Source organism: Cavia porcellus, unplaced genomic scaffold, assembly GCF_034190915.1.
Source record: "Cavia porcellus strain 051 isolate PalLab524CR breed Dunkin Hartley unplaced genomic scaffold, mCavPor4.1 scaffold_3, whole genome shotgun sequence".
In the NCBI taxonomy this organism is placed as follows: domain Eukaryota; kingdom Metazoa; phylum Chordata; class Mammalia; order Rodentia; family Caviidae; genus Cavia; species Cavia porcellus.
The window spans coordinates 6,596,718-6,615,730 of NW_026947486.1; the positions used below are offsets into that span (position 1 = coordinate 6,596,718).

Genomic DNA, 19,013 nt, shown 5'->3' on the forward strand with positions numbered 1-19,013 from the left:
AAAAAGCATTAAAGAGATAAAATGTGTTGAGAAACACAATTATAATAAAAATACTGTTCAGTTTTTAAAAATAATACTTTATTTATCAATTGTAGAGAGACAGTTTATGATATAGTCTCTGTCATTTGTAATTCAGCCAGGGACTTGATGGTACATGTGAAACAGATCAATTGTCATTCAGAGATATATGTTTGGTAAATCACCAAAATAAATGTTAGAGATAATTAAGAGATTGAGGAAAGTAAGGCAGAGAAAGAATATGAGCACTATTATAGTTAATTTCTCATCTTTGGAACACAATATCCAGCATCTGAAACTTAAAGGAACAGGCGGTATAGTTTGGCTCACAGTTTGTACAAGTTTCAATCTATAGTTATCTAATTCCTAAGCAAGGCAGCATGGCAGAGGAGCACAACAAAGGAGACTTGCTTTAAGACATGGTGGTTAAGCTGAGAGAGATTAAGGCAGAAGGAGTGAGCGAGATCCAGCCCACATCTACAGTGACCAAACTTAGACAAAGTTTCATTTCCCAAGCATCACATTTATGTATAAACTCATTAGAGGACTAAGTACTAATACGCTGATTAGTTTTACACTTCATAATACGATCATCTTCCTATAACCTCCCCTATAATCACATGAGACCTTGGGGAACATCTACATATAAGAAATAACAGTTGCTAAAGATGCAAACACTTGAAGTACAGTATATTTCTTGAGGTGGAAATATGGGTGATAAACCTAAAAACTAAAGAGATGTGGAATGTAGAAAAATCAACACTATTGTATAAAAGAAAACCAGCGAGTAGACTGACTTCCTCTAACACAGATAATTGGAAATTATATAGACAGAATATAATGTCTATTATATTCTGGGAAATATAATAGAGGAAAAACAGTGTGTTGGAAAAAAATGTGGCCTTGCTCACAGGTTTTAGTAGACCCCATAAGGGTCATCATTTCTCCTGTTTATTATACTTATAATTCCCCACTTACATTTATATTCTATTGTCAATATTTAATCATGTATGGTACTTGAAAGTTTTACTTTGTATTCAACTATTAAATGACTGAATTTCAAAATTATTTTGTTTTTGAAACTATCACATTAAGGGTCTCTAGTCTCTTAAAGTATTTTAGTTTTATTTATAGGTAAATGATATCTCAGCCAATTATAAAGTTTGATTATTATTTTTATTTTTCTCTGAACATTGGACAGTGCTCCATTATCTTGTATCTTTTAAAAATATGTGAAATCTGAGATCAGCCAGGTCCTTTGCCTACGTATGGATTGCTTTGATTGACTCAAAATCTTTTTTTTTATGTTACCAAAGAACATATGTTGAAAAGTTTGAAATTTGTTCTATTTTATTTTCAAAAGAAAATATTTGCTATATGTACTATTTTAACTTACTTTTATCAGTCAAAAGATATTTGGTGAAACTTATTGCAGTAAAATCATTTTCTAACTTTTTATTGATGTGTATCTTATTTTATATCTGATTTTTCATATACAAAGTGTACATTCATCATATGATAATTAACAATAGAATTTACTGTGGTATCATTTTGCAGATTGTTTTACTTGTATTCTATTTTTAAGTTTATTTAAAGGAAGATTCAACAAAACAGAAAACGGTCAGAAATAATAGGTACTTTCAAAGAAAAAATAAACAGTATGAAATCACTAGTTGATGATTACATATTGTCCTCTTACAAATAGTTGTTTAAGATACAAAAGTGAAGCATACAAAATGGAATTCCTTGTATTCTTAAAGCTAACTCTATTTTTCTAGGAATTTAATAATTAATGACATTTAATATATATGTATATTAATTTGTTAAAGTAAAATGATTTTAAATATGAATAAAATTTGCTAACTGTATTTTTATGATAGTCAACTTGTATCCTGCTGATACCTTACTGATATTTTATTTTTTTACTTAATGTAAGTGATAATTAGCATAATTTTGTCTGCTTATTAAAATTTTAACATAATTTAGGCTAAACTCGAACAAATATTTAGAGAACATTTCCTATTTTGCAGACTTTAAATGAGATTCAATAAGTGTGACACTGGGTGTTTTTGAAGTATATATGAAACTACATTTTGTCCATCTTTTTATCACTATATGGACAGAAGTTGTTTCTATTTTTTGACTATTAGGCATAATTCTGTTACATAAATACATATATATATATGTGTATATATGTACATATATGTATATGTGAACATATGTGCATACTTGAATATATATATATATGTATATTTAGTTCAAGACAGTGAGTCCAAAAGAGATTATATAATTATATAATTTGAATATTACTTACTTGTAAAAAGGAATGTCTTGCTGATAGATGATACAGCCTTGAATATTCTTGAAAACATGCGAAATGTAAAAGATACCACAAAGCAAACTATCACACGTTTTATTGACACTTTTGTTGCAAAGTGGTCTCTGTATTGAATATGCTGGCCTCAAATTGGTGACCCTTCTCCTTTCACCTCTAAAGTACTTGAGTTTATAGGAATGTGTCACCATTCCCAACTTTATGATTACATTTTTATTACATGTCCAGAATAGACAAGCCCATAGTAGCACAAAGTAGAGTCCAACAAGGGTATGGAAAAAAGAGAAAAGGAAATTGTTCAGAGAATGAGTGTTATATTTCTTTGTGTGTTGTTAGCATACAGTGAATATAGCCAAGAATAAATCATTGTATATTTCAAAATAGATAAAATATTTGTAATGTTGTCAGTGCACAGAAATGATAAATATTGCTCTGATATCTATATCTAATTTATCACATATTGTATTCGTGTGTTACCATATCACAATATAACCCATAAATATGTACAATTAAAATATACAAATATACTATAGTGTTGATTATATAACTGTAAATATACTAAACAACAATGAATTGAACATTTAAACTATGTGAAGTTTGTTTAATGTGAATTATTTTTAGTAGAACTGCTATAAAATATACTGTTATAGTCACTTAGAATTTATTTAGCAACTATGATATCGCAAATAAATAAGTGAATGTTTGTATTCTTTCAGTGCTTTAAATGATTAAGTTTATGTTCAACTGTCATGTCTCTAACCCATAAAACTATTTAGGAGCAGCATTTTATTATTTTAACGTATCTGTATATTTGATGTTATAAAATTTAAAAATGGGTAAGAAATATCTCCCAATTTAGTTTTGTTTTTTAAAAAATGTGCTAGTTTACACATGGTAGTCCACTCTTTGAGGCTGAGTCAAAAAGATTAAAAGTTTTTGCCTAACCTGGGCAATTTTGTGATTTGGTGTGATCCTATCTCAAAAAATAAATTTAAAAAGGACTAGGAAAGGAGCTCCATAAGAAAGCAGTTCAATTCCCAGTACTGTACTGAAAAAAATGCATCAAATTCACATGAATACTCTGGTCTCTGAAAAATTATTAATATCTATGACCATTGGCTTTCTTTGAATAAACATAGACCAGCATTTCTGGAGATTTTGATAAGCTGTCTTATATTTCATAAATATCAGAATTCTGTATTTTCAACAAGCTTCTATTAGATGTTGGGTAGCAAAACCTTACAAGGAGTCTATAAGAAGAACATTCTATATCAAAAGAACTGTCATAAACACAGAGAAAAAATTTTGATATACCCTGAGGCTACTGTAAACTGTAGTATGGTCTTGACAGCCGCCTTGGATTGCAAACAACATACAACCATGAAATAAGAGAGACAGAATTTTAAAGTCCTGTTATCTCTTCCCAATTTTATCCAGGAAACTCACTGCCATTCTGTTCTCACTGAGAAAGGTGTTTAAGGAAGAACTGCCCATGACTAGCAGTGTTTGACAGATACTTTCAAGCAGTTTCAAAGTTATGATGTGTTAAACAAAAATAGATATCACTTGTCTCTCCTCAGGCAATAGAGAACAAGAATAATTTTGCTCCTACCCTTGCAGTAATTGCAAAAGCCAGATAAACAACAAATCCTCGACTTTTCTTTTACTGTCCAGAAAGCTAGGATAGCAGGGCAACAGAGTGACCCAAATCCAAGGAAGAACAAGTTCTTACAGGAAAAAATATGATGATAGCTATGGTCTACAGGTAGCAGATACAACCAGTTATCCATAAAGAGAGTTATGTGAGAGTAGTTGGTGAATGGATAGAAGCCAAGTATACATTACTGAGAGAGCCTAGAGCCCCTAGAGGCCACACATATAAGGGAATTCTCTTGCAAGTTTATACTCTGCAGACTTCACCCCCTAACGCTCCTAGAGAAGACTATATAATTGTTTAATACCATATAAGTTCTATATAAATGTTTAATGTTAAAGAATCACAAATGAAAAAAATACTAAAATCTGTCAGTAAAGCATAGAGGACATCTGTTAGTCAATGAGGCTGTTATTCAATGTGTCCTTCATAGTGCAGACCTAGGGAAAGTAACTTAGATTCCCATATATGGTACAGATTTGGACTGCGCTCCAAACCCTTGGGGACTTAGAGGGCCTCAAATAAATTACTTTTTAAAAGATGCTAAAGGTTAAATTTCTTCAAGAAAATGTCTGCTTTTTCTGTAATGTCTATAGAAGATGAGGTGGGTGCTATTTACGTTCACTGGGAACTGATTATCAATATAAAAAGCTAGTAAATTACCTTTTTATATCAAAATATATCACTTCTGTCAGTTAATAGAAATAAATGCTAGTTGCACAAGTGAAATTCTATGCTTTAATTGAAAGCCATATATGGAAAATGAAAAGAAACACATTTAGATTTATTGAGTATGTATTAAATGTTCTCGCTGCACACACAATCGTAACTATGTAAACTGTTGGATATGTTACTTAGCTTCATTGTGGGGAATTTACACAACATATACTTAAAACTATACATACACCTTAAGCATATACAATTTTATTTGTCAAATATACCTCAAGCCTGGTAAAGACAGAGGAGTACATTTAGGATATCATTATTCAGCCAAGTAGTAATGTACGTTTAAATAATTACTTTGATAGCATTCCACTTTATGTCAAAATATAATTATTTATAACTTATTAGAAGGAAAACTTAGTTTGAAAATGTTATGTGAAATTTTTCTTGCTCTCTTTTCGGTAGAAATTCCTTGTAATCTGGACTTGCTAGAACAATTTGTGGGATGATATGGTATAGAAATTCTATATAAATGTTTAATGTTAAAGAATCACAGATGAAAAATTACTAAAAGATTTCAGTAAAGCATACAGGGCATCTGTTATTCAAGAGAAAACAAAGTCTTCTTGTACAACATGTAAAGCCGTTCTGTTTTGTGAAATTGGTACACATATCATGAACATATCGAATCAATTTTTCTGCATGGATAATACGTACCAAGGATTTTAGGATATTTATGATAATCATCATTTCTCTTTTATTTTAGAAAAGAAGTTTTCTGAAATCATGAAAAATCTTGGCCTTTTTAGAAACTATAATAAAAGGAAATACTGTTTTTTTTGTTTTGTTTTGTTTTGGTTTGGTTTTGCTAATGGTGATCCAACTCATGACCTCATGCTTGCCAGTCAGGTGCTTATGTCACTAAGCCCCAAAATATTGTCTTCAGTATAGCAGTTATTGTCACCCTTATACCTATGCCAGGGCAATTTTTCATATATTTACTTAGCATATAATTTTTCCATGTTTTGTGCCTGTCTCAGTATAGTAATTATTTCTGTACTTGATAATATATTGCATAATTCTTCCATCATGTGTGTGTGTGTGTGTGTGTGCACGTGCACGTGCACGCGCTCACGTGTGATGCTATCAAAACAGGTGTTCACGCATGTAGGCAAGTATTGTGCCTCTAAACTACATCTTCAACCTCTTGCGTTGTATTTTATTTTACAGTTCAATTCTTATTCCTCTAATTCATAAATCTCTATCCTCACCATGTTTCTTTTATGTGAGGTAATTTCTGTAACAGTTAAAGAAACTGTCAGTGAACTCTACAGTTACTACGATTTTGAGCCTTTTTACCCGTGCATGTTGATGAAACTTGATGAAAGAGTTGAACTTGAAGGTACACAACAGAATGATTAATTCTGAAAGGACTTCATCTATCTTCATGAGTACATGACAGAATACTTTTCAAAAAGGTTCATGTAGAAATAAAGGAAACCACTTTCAGGAATTTTAAAATATATAGACATTTCTCATAACATTAGAATTGTGAAGATTAGAATTTATTTACTTTCCAAAAAATATGCTTTAGTTTCATAAGTAGAAGCAAATTTTTCTTGCACTGTTACTCAAATGTCTGTATTTTTTTAACAAAGTAAAACTATTGATACATTTATGCGTTCCTTTTTTTTTTCAAACAGGTGCAATTCCCTCTGAGAGATGGATTGTAAATTTTGACAAAGACCTTTTAGATGGCCTTGTTTTAGCAACACAGTTAGCAGCTTACTGTCCATTTTTGGTAAGAGCCACTTGAGGGAATTTAGTGATTATTATTTGAAATGTGTTCTATAAATTGATTGTTTTAAATGCTTTAATTATAAAGACATATGTTTGAACTGTTACCATTGACTTTTTATTTATCTTTTTATTTTGAATGCAATAACCTACAAGTTACAAATTTGGTATTTAAATAACTCTTTAGTCAACTACAGGGAATACTTTAGATGTAGCAATTTTATTCTTTTAAAGAAAATGATTTTTTTCTTTTCTAGATTGAGTCTCATTTTGTGAATATGTATACACAACCCAAACTTCCTGAACAGTATCTCCACAACTGCTTGATTATAATAAATAGTTTCTATGAACTTGGCCTTGACATGGGTATACAGGTACATTTCTTTATATCATAAGAGTATACACATTTTATGAGTATCTTTATACTATTACTTTGTTTATAAATCTTAATTCTCAATTGAAAAACATTTTTTTTCTTTTTTTATGTGTGTTTCGGGATTTTTTTTTTTTCTTTTGGTACTGAGGATTGAACTCATGACCTTGCACTTGCCAGACAGGCACTTGAGACTCTGAGCTATATTCCCAGTCCCCTTAATTTTGAATTGAAACAGATCTCATGAATTAAAATATGGAAATTTAAACATGACTCACAAGAATGTATTGAATATTAAAAATCATGATATGTAGTTATTTGATGGTATATATAATACATTAAGTCATCTTATAAAACAGTAACTATGCACATGCAAATTCACATAATAATAATGAATTTTAGTTGCAGTATGTGAAACCAAAACAATGAAGGTTAATGCATAACTACACATAATCAAACAATGACTTAAAAGGACAGTTTATAGAATATTTATATTCATTTATCTTCTAATTTATCAACAAGTAAATATTTGAAATATATGCTTACTTTTGTAGGAGCCCTTTGTTATTTAGGGATAATGAAATGATATAACAAATGATTTTAGAATTTGAAAAACGCATAAATTCATCACATTATCAAGATGTGTGGGTTTTTAAAGATCAAATTCTATTCACTTAATATAGTATCAATGGGAATACATGCAAAAAATAAAATCCATAATTTAGATGAAGGAAGAGATCAATGTGATGCAGTCTATTCCACAAACAGCTCAGTGGAGGAAGTAAGATAAATTTAGTATCTTAGAGAGTGGATTCAGTTTGGAATGGTAATGGTGAAAAAAGAAATTGTTCAAAGGCAATAGTATGAACAGACTGACAGTAAGGGGAAATGTTATACAGTAAAGCTATTTTATGCCAAGGTTTCCCCAGAGCTGAGAATTTAACTCAACAGTAGAATTATTGTCTATCCTGTTGAAGGATCTGAATTTCTATCCCCAGTACTCCAAAAGGAAAATAGGAAATAAAGTTTTCCTTCTTAAAGTTTAGTATTAGTAATTTAGACATAGGCATATGTTACTATTTAGATCTATAATGTCTCCCAGAAGTCTCATGTGTTCAGAGGTGTGACTTTCGAGAGGTGAATGGATCATTTAAGGCACTATATTCATCAATGAATCAATCCATTAATAAGGTCACAGGTGAATGTGCTTTTGGGGAGTATGGCCTCGACAGAAGAAGAGGGTCACTAAGGATATGACTTGAGAGAGTTTATTCTGTTTCTCTGCTTCCTGGATATAATATATTGAACATCTTCCACTGCATTGCCTTACAGTCAGCAAAACCATGGACTGAATGCCCTCAAACTATGAACCACAATAAACCTCTGTGTTTTAAATTGTAGATATCACATATTTTGACCCAAAGACAGGAAAATAATGAACAGAATATATCTGTTCATTATAAATAAAATATATTTTGTTTATTTTATAAATAATATATATAAAATTTATTTTATAAATAATATATATTAAAAAGAATAAAAACAGAATATAGCAAATCAGAACAGAACAATGCAAGTGGTATAGGACTTCAAAACAAGACAACAACAAATCAATGATGGTTACTATTTATTCAATTTATTCAAAATAGCTGTCCATACTATTACACATATTAAAATAAAATAAAACGAAACAGAATAAACCAATAAAAAAAAAAAGAAAGCATTATAGGAGTTCAAATCAAGATGATGGGAAATCAATAGTGGGTACAGTAATGTCGCATTTTCTTCAATATAGTTGTCCATATCTTCACACACAATGAATGCAAACAAAACAAAACAAAATAAAGCCAATCTAAACAAAAGATTGAAAACGTTCTAGGACTTCAAAACAAGATAATAGAACATCAACAGTGATTACCATAATACATATTCTCATTTGCAAAATATCTTCACATACTATGAGACACAGTAAAATCTAACAAAACGTAGAATAAAACCAAACCTAAGAAAATTATGAAAATAATACAAGAATTCAAAGCAAGATAATAGGAAATTAACAGTGGTTACTACTTTCGCTTTTAAGGTATTTCCTTCCCTATCACTTTCATAATATCTGTTGTGCTTTTTGGATCTCACTAACTCCTTCAATTTTTTTATGCTTGGAAGAGAATTTGATGCTCACCCATATGAGTCCAAATCATTTCCCCCACAAGCATGATCTCCAGTTGCATCCATTTACCTATAAGAGCCTTGAGATTATCCTGTTTCATAACTATCTTTCATTGTATGAAAATGCCATATCCTTCTTTTCCATTCTGCTGCTGATGGGCAAGTTACTCTTGCTTTTTTCTCATGTCCTGTCATGTGGGAAAATTGTTTTCGCTGTTTTAAGCTTCAATCTACGAATTTCCTTTCAAGCCAAATTTGTTTCTTATATACAGTATATTGATGGATCTTGTTTCTTGATCCACTCTCCATGTGTTTGTTTGTATTGGGGAATTGAGTACTACAGTGATAGTTACAGCCTTCATTCATTGGTTCATCTCTGTCACACTATACCCCTGCTGTTGACCCACATTTTTTCTGCTTCATTCAACTGTTTGGCAGTCACCTGTGCTGCTATTCCTGAAACCATCGTCATCTTTATCTCTCTAGAATAGCCTTCAGCACTCTCTGTAGGATTTGTTTGGTGGTCATGAATTCCTTCACTTGTTCTTCATCATAAAAATATTTAATTTATCCATCAAATTTGAAAGATAATTTTTCAGGGTACATCATTCTGGGTGGAAAGTTGTTTCCTGCAGGATATTAAACACTTCACTCCAAACTCTTCTTGATGATTATTTGTGTTGACAAGTCTGCTGTGATTCTGATTGGTTTTCCTTTGTAGGTGATCCTTTTCTCTAACAGCTTTTAATATTCTGTCCTTGTGCTGAATTTCTAGGATCTTGATTATAATAAGTCTGGGTGTAGATTTATTTTAGCTATGACTAGTTGGACTATGCCTCTTATCTAAATGCCTTATATAAATGCCTGATAATTTTCCCATGTTTGTGGTGTTTTCTACTATTACTTCTAAAAATAGTCCTGTTATTTCATTTGTGTTGACCCTGCTTTTTCCCTGATACTGGTCACATTTATTTTTCTTTGTGTCATCTTGTATTCATTCAATTGTTATTTCCTTGTTCCTTGTTATTTTTAAGAGACCTTTCCTTTCATGGTTGCCAGCTGTGATCCTGTTTTAAGGTCTAAAATTTTATCTGTAGTCTCTTTCAAATGTTTTTGTGTACTTTTGATTAGCTTTTTAATTTCTTGGATACCTCTTTGAATCTGTTTCATATATTGTAACTCCTTCCTATATTGTTCATTCAAGGTTTCTATCATTTTCCTATGCTCCTCTTTTTTATCTGTCTTCTTATGCTCATCAATTCTTTCATTATGTTTGAGATTTCTTCTTTTACAAGAGACATTCTTTCTGATCTGGTTCCTTTTACAGTCTCATGAAGTTGTTGCTTTACTTCAGTTGTAATCCTTGTAGAGATTTTAGGTGTGTGACTTCCAACATTTTTCCATGACTGTATCTCCCAGACTTGATCTGTGTGGGCTGATGGTCTGGCATTGCCTTTTGTTCCTTCATTTCGACATTGTCCTGGGTTTTTCCCAACAACCTAGTTGTGAGGTCCCAGGCAATTCCCATGTTGACTGTCCCTCTGCAGTGTAGGAGAATGAGCCAGGCACCAGTGTTTCTCTGAACTCAGGTTCCCAGGGAAGTAGCAGGTTAGGGGGCAGACTTCTCCAGACCCATGCAGCTACACTGAGGCTTCCCCAATGGCCAGGAGTGTGTGGTGGCTGAGCTGTTCTTATCTCAGCCTGTGTGTCTACACAAGGACTCCACAGATGGTGGCAGACACACAAGGATGTGTTTGTCTGATTCTCCTCGTGGGTACTGGCTGCCTGAAGGAAGCAAGGGTCTCCAATGGCAACCTGCAGGCACAGGGCACATACCTAATTGTGTCTCCCTACCTACACTGTCTGCCCACATGGATCTCCCTGCCTGTGTTGGCTGCCCATAAGGAACAAGCCTCTACAGTGTATTATATGCCCAGCATAAACAGTCAGAAGTTTACCATGTGGGTATTATGAGACTAAAAGCTTTTATGATTACAATAATCAGATGGAAGAAGAGGCAAGGAATCAGAGACAATGAAAGCAAATTAATAAAATAGCAATTTCAATTGATCAAAGAGTTCTTGCTACTTTTTTTTTAATTTTACCTGGGTTATTTATCCCAGGGTCATTACTATTTCTCCAGTCACTTAAAACAAGTATTTTTGAAACAAATTCTCACTAAGACACTAAATTTCCCAGCCTGAGTATGACTTCATGATCCTCCTGACTAAACTCCCTACAGTTCCTCGATTACCGAGTAAACCACTACACACAGATAATCTACTTACATTCCTTCCATGGGAAATGAAAATGATAATCTAATGCAGCAGAAGTTATGAGGTTCACTAGAACTTTTGAGAAACCAAAAGCAGTGCATCAGAGAAAGATTATGTTGAAAAAGATAAATGATATTGTCCAGATATTTCCAAATATAAAGTGATTTACTTAAGGTTGTTATGAATTTTACAATGCTTACTTCACACTTTTACGAAAGTCATCTGGATGTTAAAGTAATTTTGTATCAAACTGGCAATTATTTTCTTTTTTATTGGTAAAGTTGTAAAGAGGAACAACCAAAAGATATGTAGTCAGAGTGTTGTTTTTATAATACAGTTTTGAGTAACAACTCTAATAAAATACTTCAAAAGAATAAATATTTGTTATCTTGTGGTGAAACACTATGTTGCTTAAATTGTTCTGTTCTGACCTGTATTGTTATGCTATGTCCTCTTTTATCTCAATCTCCTCCTTTTTTAATAAAAATATTTATTTTTTATTATTATCATTTTAATTAAGGGAATTTTTTTTAAAATTAGTAGGATATACTATAGTAACTCTTTTGATTTCCTATTAACTTGATTTGAAGCCCTGTATTGCTCTTACCATTTTGTTTTGACTGATTTTACTCTGTCCTATTCTTGATAATATTTAATATTATCAAGAGGGTATAGGCAACTACTTTGAAGGCAATAAGATTCACTATGATTCCCATTCTGGTTTGACTATTATCTTCTTTGGAAGTTCAGTAATGTCTCAAATGTTTAGGTTTTATTGGTTTTGTTCTGTACTGCTTTGTTCAATTTTATTATATCTGATGATATAGGCAATTCTTTTTAAGGTAGCAAAAGGCATTATGGTAACCATTGTTGACTGCCTTTTATTCTGTTTTTACATCATGTACTATGTCCATCCTTTGTTTTGACTGACTGCTTTGTTCGGTCACATTTGGTTTTATTCTCTTCCAAAAAAAAGTAATAAGAACTGTGGGAGTAATAAAACCCAAAATGTATAAATGTTATTGTAAAAAAGAGAGGAAAAGAAAATTTTGTAAAGGACACAACTATAAGTATGTTTGGGTGTGTAAGATAGATGACCATATTACTAAGTTTTTGTTGGATCATTGAACACAACTGTTTGCAGGCTCACTGTTTGAATGTCCACTTTGTATGCTTAATTTTATAACTTGATCAGCTCTTTCTAAGATGACAATATGTAATCTATTAACTAGTGATTTCTTACTGTTTATTTTTTTTAAATTCTGTATTACTGGTACCCATTTATTATTTTGTTTTGTTTTGTTTTTCTTTAAATTAAAAAAAAGAATAAATATTTGCAATACTTGGAAGAATAAATATTTTCCAATTCTTTAAGTTCAACAAATTATTGAACCTTTTCTGTAAACAATACTGGCTAGATCCTATAAAGGTACTGATATGTGAAATTACACTCATGTTTTCAAATCTGTTATCAATTATTTATGACAAGAATGTGAAAACAAGCTGGTGAAAGGCAGGTAGTGAATGCCACAATAGGCATTAAATCAATATATTTTGGAAATTTAAAGAGGCAAGAAGCCACTCAAGCAAGACACCTACAAATATTACATAAGACACTTGGTGTTTAAACTGCTCCTTGAGAGTTTAGTAGAAACAATAACTTGTAAATAGATGAGTTTTCTTTTGGTTTAAGTTTCCAGTAGTTCCTTTCCAAATTTGAGTGACTCCATTACTTAAGACTTTCAGAATGAGCAGAACATCGTCAGTGGAGTGTGTGATGGAGCAAACTACTAAAAGCTTGTCTGGGAAAGGAAAGAGGGAAAGCAAAATACCAGGATCCTTTGATTCCCCTCGAGTGCATACCCCAGTGGCCTAAGACCTACCACTGTGCTCAATGTTTTAGTAGTCCTACCACCTTTCAGTAGCACCATTCTAGGGTCCAAATTGTTAACCATGGGTTTTGGGATGTACATTCAATCTGCATACTGCAGCAGTAACAGATAATTCAAAAGAAAATCACTGTCTTCATGGTGGGAGAGGACTAATATAATTTATGTTCTTTTAGATATAGATTTAGGTACAGGTTAGATATAATGATTAAGATTTTGAAACGAATTTCATCAGAAGCATTTTTTTAGAGAAAAGTCATTTTATAATTTGCCTTTTTAAGCCTAGGTTTGACAAAAGTGTAATTGGTTTAGGTTATTTTCATTGAAATGTACCATTAAGGTTATCATGCTTTTTTTTTTTTCATGAAATCTCTCATCACATATGTTCCCATTAGTATAAATACTTTATTTTACCAAATTACTGCTTTTTCATCCTATTGCATATTTTTCATAGCTGAATTTTTGATTTTTTATATTTCTGTCTATATCATTTTACATTGTAGACACTGAAGTAGAATTGCAAAGATTTATTTATTGTAAAATCTGAGCCCAGTCTTCTGCCAGCAGAGCAACCCTTTTCCTCAACACACTTATTTCCCCTCACCATAGATAGCCTCCTAGCTATCTCACCATAGGCTGATTCAACACATAACATCCTAGAGGAACATATTGTTCACTTTGATATTAATCTTCTTAGATGGCAAAGGTGAATATGAGATTCTATACATTTAAGAACTTTAATTTTGTTATTTCAAAGCATGTCCCTGTATCTGTTGTCAGATATTACCTTGATTGAAGCTTGAGAATCTACCAATTTGTGTAATGAGAAAACTTATCTTGGTTTATACTAAGTACTCATCTCATCACACTCTCAAGCAGCTTTCTGCTACTTTTATACAAGCCAAGTTATTAGTTTATTTATTTTACCATAGAGCTCCTTTCCAGAATTTTTATTGGAATGCCTTGTTCAAGAAAGAAAAAAATCTTTTCTTTTCTTATAGAATGACATGAGTGTATAAGGAAATATGAACTAACAGATGACCACAGGGTCTATCATTATTTCCTTGAATCTACTAGGAAATTTAACACTCAGTTGTATAATTCATTAGATATTCACTAATGTTCTTTGCAGTTTTAGGTCAGTAGCAGATCATTTCCAGTTGCAAACTTGGACATTTAGAGTCCCAGTTACACCCAGCATGATAGAGTTTTTGTTCATTAATGTTGTGTATCTTTCAATTCCTATGTCTCATTCATTGCAATACCCTTTTTTGTGAATTATTTATGCTGCTACACCCAAATTTTTCTAAGAGATCGTTAGCACTACATAAACTGATAGAAGGCTTCCCTTTTCTGTTCCTGATTTCACATTTTGTCTTCTAATTATGTTTTTGCTATATTTTTGACACAGCCCTTATTTCTCTTCAGTTTTGGATTTTGTCTCACATCAGTTCCAGAAACCATCAGTAATTTATCTTACTTGTGTAGTTACATTTTCTTGACATTTATCTGCCTACTTTGTGTGAAACATTTTCTCAGCTACCCTGGGCCTGACCTACTTGAATTACTTTTTCTTGTCATATTATTTCTTACTCACAAGCCAAACTCCTCAACTGGTACCCAGAACTTCTACAATGTGACCCTGTATCTCAATAGTGTTTTCTCCCATTGATTATTGTTTGCGTGATCCAAACTGCATTTCTGTCATGAATGAACACCATGTACCTCTATATTCATGCTCAATAGGGCTTTGTCCTTCAGACAGAAAACACCATTTCTCTCAAAACAGACAGAATCTGCTTAAAGTGTAAACACACCTAAAGACTCATTTCATGTGTCATTGCCTCTGATGGGCTTTCCTTTTAGAATGTCTTATCATATTTTACTTCAGTAGTTTGTCTACTTGTCATTTTTCTTTTACTGCACTATAGGATACTTTAAATATAGCATGGCATCTAAAGGCACTTCAATCATCACTTCTCAGTATAGTATTCTTCTGAGTTCTGACCAGTTTTTATGAACACTTTGAGGCTGGGGTCTATTTTCTTAATAGAGTGTGTCTATTTCATCTTCAGACATGTAGATCAAGTTCTTATGACTAAGAATAATATTTGAATTCTTTATATCAACATCATTGCACATCAGAAAAAATGTTTCAAGATAATTGAATAATTCACATATCATGCTTTCTCTTTATCTATTTTATCTGTATACTCTCTAATTTGTATTTCTCTTTTTTAAAACCAGGCTGTTGATATCTGTGAACCAAATCCAATCCTAATGCTCATGCTGTGTGTCTACATGTATGAAAAGCTTCCTGCATTCCTCCCAAAGAAGGTGGTGCCATTTTATTGTACTCTGTATGACTCTGTGCAAAGGCAGGTAAGCATATATTTGAGACAAAATACATATGGTTAAATACTTTAAAGATATTTTATATGTTTCTTATTCAACCTGAAATTAAGAAAATATGCCTATATAGTATAATATTGTCTGGACTGAGTAAGCCATGCCACTCATCACTCTTTCTAAGCAAAGAAGAATGAAGGGCATAGTTTTTGCTTAATAATGATCACCACCTGCAAAAATTGATGCTTCAACTTTTCTCATTTTTGTTTTGTAAATAATAATTTATTCTGTATGCAAGTTAATGTATCACTTTGTCATGTTTTATTTCCCTTGTCCTGTATTGTATTCTCCTTAGCATATCTATTTGAAGAGGAGAAATAATGTCAATTTTGAGTTCAAACATTATCCACATTTGATCCTTAAAAATATGTCCTGGTGATCTCTACAACTTTACATTTTAGAAAATAACTGTGTGGTCCCATGTTAATTTGAATGGTGACTGGTAAGAGTATAATTTAAAAAGAAAAAATTCAGGTTCTTCTCTTAAAATGTAGATGCCTCATTTTAGGAAAAGAAAAGTTCCCCTTCTAAGTTTTTGTTTGAAAATAATGAGATGTGATTTCTTCGTTTTATTTTATTTTTTTATTTTTGTTAGAAAAATGAGAAAAAACTGGAAAATTTCATCAACAGTATTTACTATGGTATCTCTTAATAGCAGTGGTACTCAAAGAGTTTTAGTACTGTCTTTGAAACTTTAATTATATTGGAAGCACTTTGACTTCAAAATAAAATTGAAATAATTAGAAGAACTTTGCTTAAGCTTTCAGGAAATAAAAGATTCTATTAAGCAGTAAATTATTATGGTTAATAATCATTAACAATTATCTAATTCCCTTTGTATTTCTTCATATCATGTTTATAGTCATACAACTTTTATATTTTCATTTATGTGAGTAGTTAATATTGGGCTGAGGATATTGCTTAGTGGTAGAATGTGTATATGATATGCAAAAAAATTCTCTTTCAGTGTCTAGCACCACAAAAATTTTAATATTACCAACATCTAATGTTTATAAGTAAGCATTAATTGTGATATTTAAAAAATTAAACCTTATTTAAATGACAATACGATTTCCACATTTACCATATTACGGGAAATAGTCTTCATATTCTCAGATTGTTTAAAGTATGAAATACTTATCACAAATATAAGTTTTTAAAGATATAAACAAAAATTAAATATAATGGCATTTTGAAAACTATAAAACTTAAATTATAAGTATTTTGTCTTTTGAGACTTTTCAAAAGCATTTAGAGGTGTTTTTTTTTTCTTTGTGAAATAAAATGTATCCAAAGTTGAATGGGAGAATCTGACTACAGAGGAGCCTGATGATTCTGTAGCATTCTTTACATATTTAGGCTTGCAGTGCAAATTCTAGGATTAAAACTAGTAGCAGTACACAATGAATTGAGTATGATTTTCAAAACTTTCCTTCAAAAACGAAATAGAAATTAGCTTTCTAGGAGATAAAATAATTTTTATATATTAATGAATAATATATATTATTCATTAATAATAAAGATAAAATAATTTTTATATATTAATGAATATATATATATATATATATATGGAGAGAGAGAGAGAGAGAGAGAGAGAGAGAGAGAGAGAGAGAGAGAGAGAGAATCATAATAAAACACTGTAAGCCAGGCTGTGGTTCACTTTGGGAAAGCTTTGGTCCTTACTTTGAGTTTTGCTTCCTGGCTTCAGAGGATGTGTGCTCTTCAATCTCCGGGAGAAGCTTGCCACGCTAGCTTTCTGATATGAACTTGGTTGTTCTCACCATCAGAGGACCTTGGGACCTCGTTGTCACTGAGGATGACTGTGGTAGTGTGCAGGGGAGCCCTGGTCCTTATTTTCAGTGTCGATTCTTGGCTCCAATACAGAATCCTTAAACTACTGGCAGAGATCCTTCACCCTGCAGGCATAGACTTTCTAGTTTCCCTCACAGACTTTGGGACCTTCCCAGCACAGATCTGTGAAACATACTTGCCTGAAACAATATTGTGGTCTCTAAGCCTCCAGTTGGACTGGTGGGAGGCACTATCCTGGGGCTCTAGTTATTCAAATGTACTCAGGAAGAACATTGATGTGGGATCCATGCCCATAGCTGAATTTTCTGGGTCTTTAAGTTGAAGGCAGATTTCTGCACTTTCTTTGTATTTCACTCCTTGGGAGACCATTTTAAATAATACTATAAATTATATGTCCTATATGTAATTGTTGTCCTTGCAACCCCTGATTACAACACTCATTTTGGTCAAGTCGATGATGACCAGATGATTTCTCATTTTTTATTTATCTTGTTGAAAAATTCTTTTTCATTCCTATTTCAAGTAAGTGGCACAGGTAAGGTAGATAGCAGAGGGATAGAGTTGCTACCAATAAAAACAACTCTGACTTTTTTCAGGTAGTGTATATTAGATATTTTCATTGTTAAAATGCTTAAATTTCTTTGATAAAAAATTGATAAAAATGCAACATGGTAGAGCTATATAATTCTTAAATAAATAATGTTTATTTTATTATTTTCAACATAGATACTACTGAAAAATCCAAGCTTGAAAAACATATTGTATCATGCTACAATTGTTGGGAGAGATGCTGCTGACTTTTCTCTGGTTCAGAAAGGAAATGTTATAACAGTCCCTCCCCAGTAAGTGTTTGCTATAAAATATTGCTTTACTGAATATATCAAACATAGAATTTTATGCCTATTATAATTATAGTGAAATGACTTGAATAACTGAATATATGAAATGTATAATGAATATATATATATATAAAACAAGGAAGTACTCGCATATAGATAAATTTTTTTGAAATATTCTTTATTAGCATACTTTTATAGTATATAATAAGAATGTTTGTTTTGGAGAGTTAGTACATATACATATTGCATCTTGATCATTTTTAAACAATGACACATCCCTAATATCTCTCTCCTTCCTCAGGCTTCTTTCATCTCCAAAAGGTCCATCTCTCTATTTCCTATTATCCTCTATTTTGATCTTTAAGTTATTTATTTTGTGGTTTTTATGTAAAAGAAATCATGTGATATTTGACCTTCTACATGTGATTTGTTTCATGTAGAATTATGATCTCAAGATTCAAATATTTCCATTCAAATAACTCCAATTTATTCTTCTTTATGGCTGAGTAGTACTTATTGTTTGTGTGTGTGTGTGTGTGTGTGTGTGTGTGTGTGTGTGTGTATGTGTGTGTGTGTGTCTATATATATATATGCTTTATATATATATATACTTTATAAAATATATGTATGCCTTTATATATATATATGTGTGTGTGTGTGTGTGTGTGTGTGTTAAACATCTTCTTTATTCAACTCTTGGTGGACATATAGACGCCTTCTGTAATTAAGGTATTCTGAATTTGCATAGACATGCATCACTAAGATATGACGTCTTCAAC

The 19,013-nt window shown here is 31.7% G+C and overlaps 1 protein-coding gene across 6 annotated transcripts in view; it reads left to right on the plus strand.

Moving 5' to 3' along the window:
* The window catches only part of Cfap47 (cilia and flagella associated protein 47), a 386,549-nt gene that overhangs the window by 159,125 nt on the left and 208,411 nt on the right, over positions 1–19,013 (plus strand). For all 6 annotated transcript variants that reach the window (XM_063245680.1, XM_063245681.1, XM_063245682.1 and 3 more), the window contains 4 exons: positions 6,374–6,471; positions 6,725–6,841; positions 15,422–15,556; positions 18,122–18,237. In XM_063245680.1, the coding sequence (XP_063101750.1) occupies positions 6,374–6,471; positions 6,725–6,841; positions 15,422–15,556; positions 18,122–18,237 (466 nt within the window). The remainder of the gene's footprint in view (positions 1–6,373; positions 6,472–6,724; positions 6,842–15,421; positions 15,557–18,121; positions 18,238–19,013) is intronic.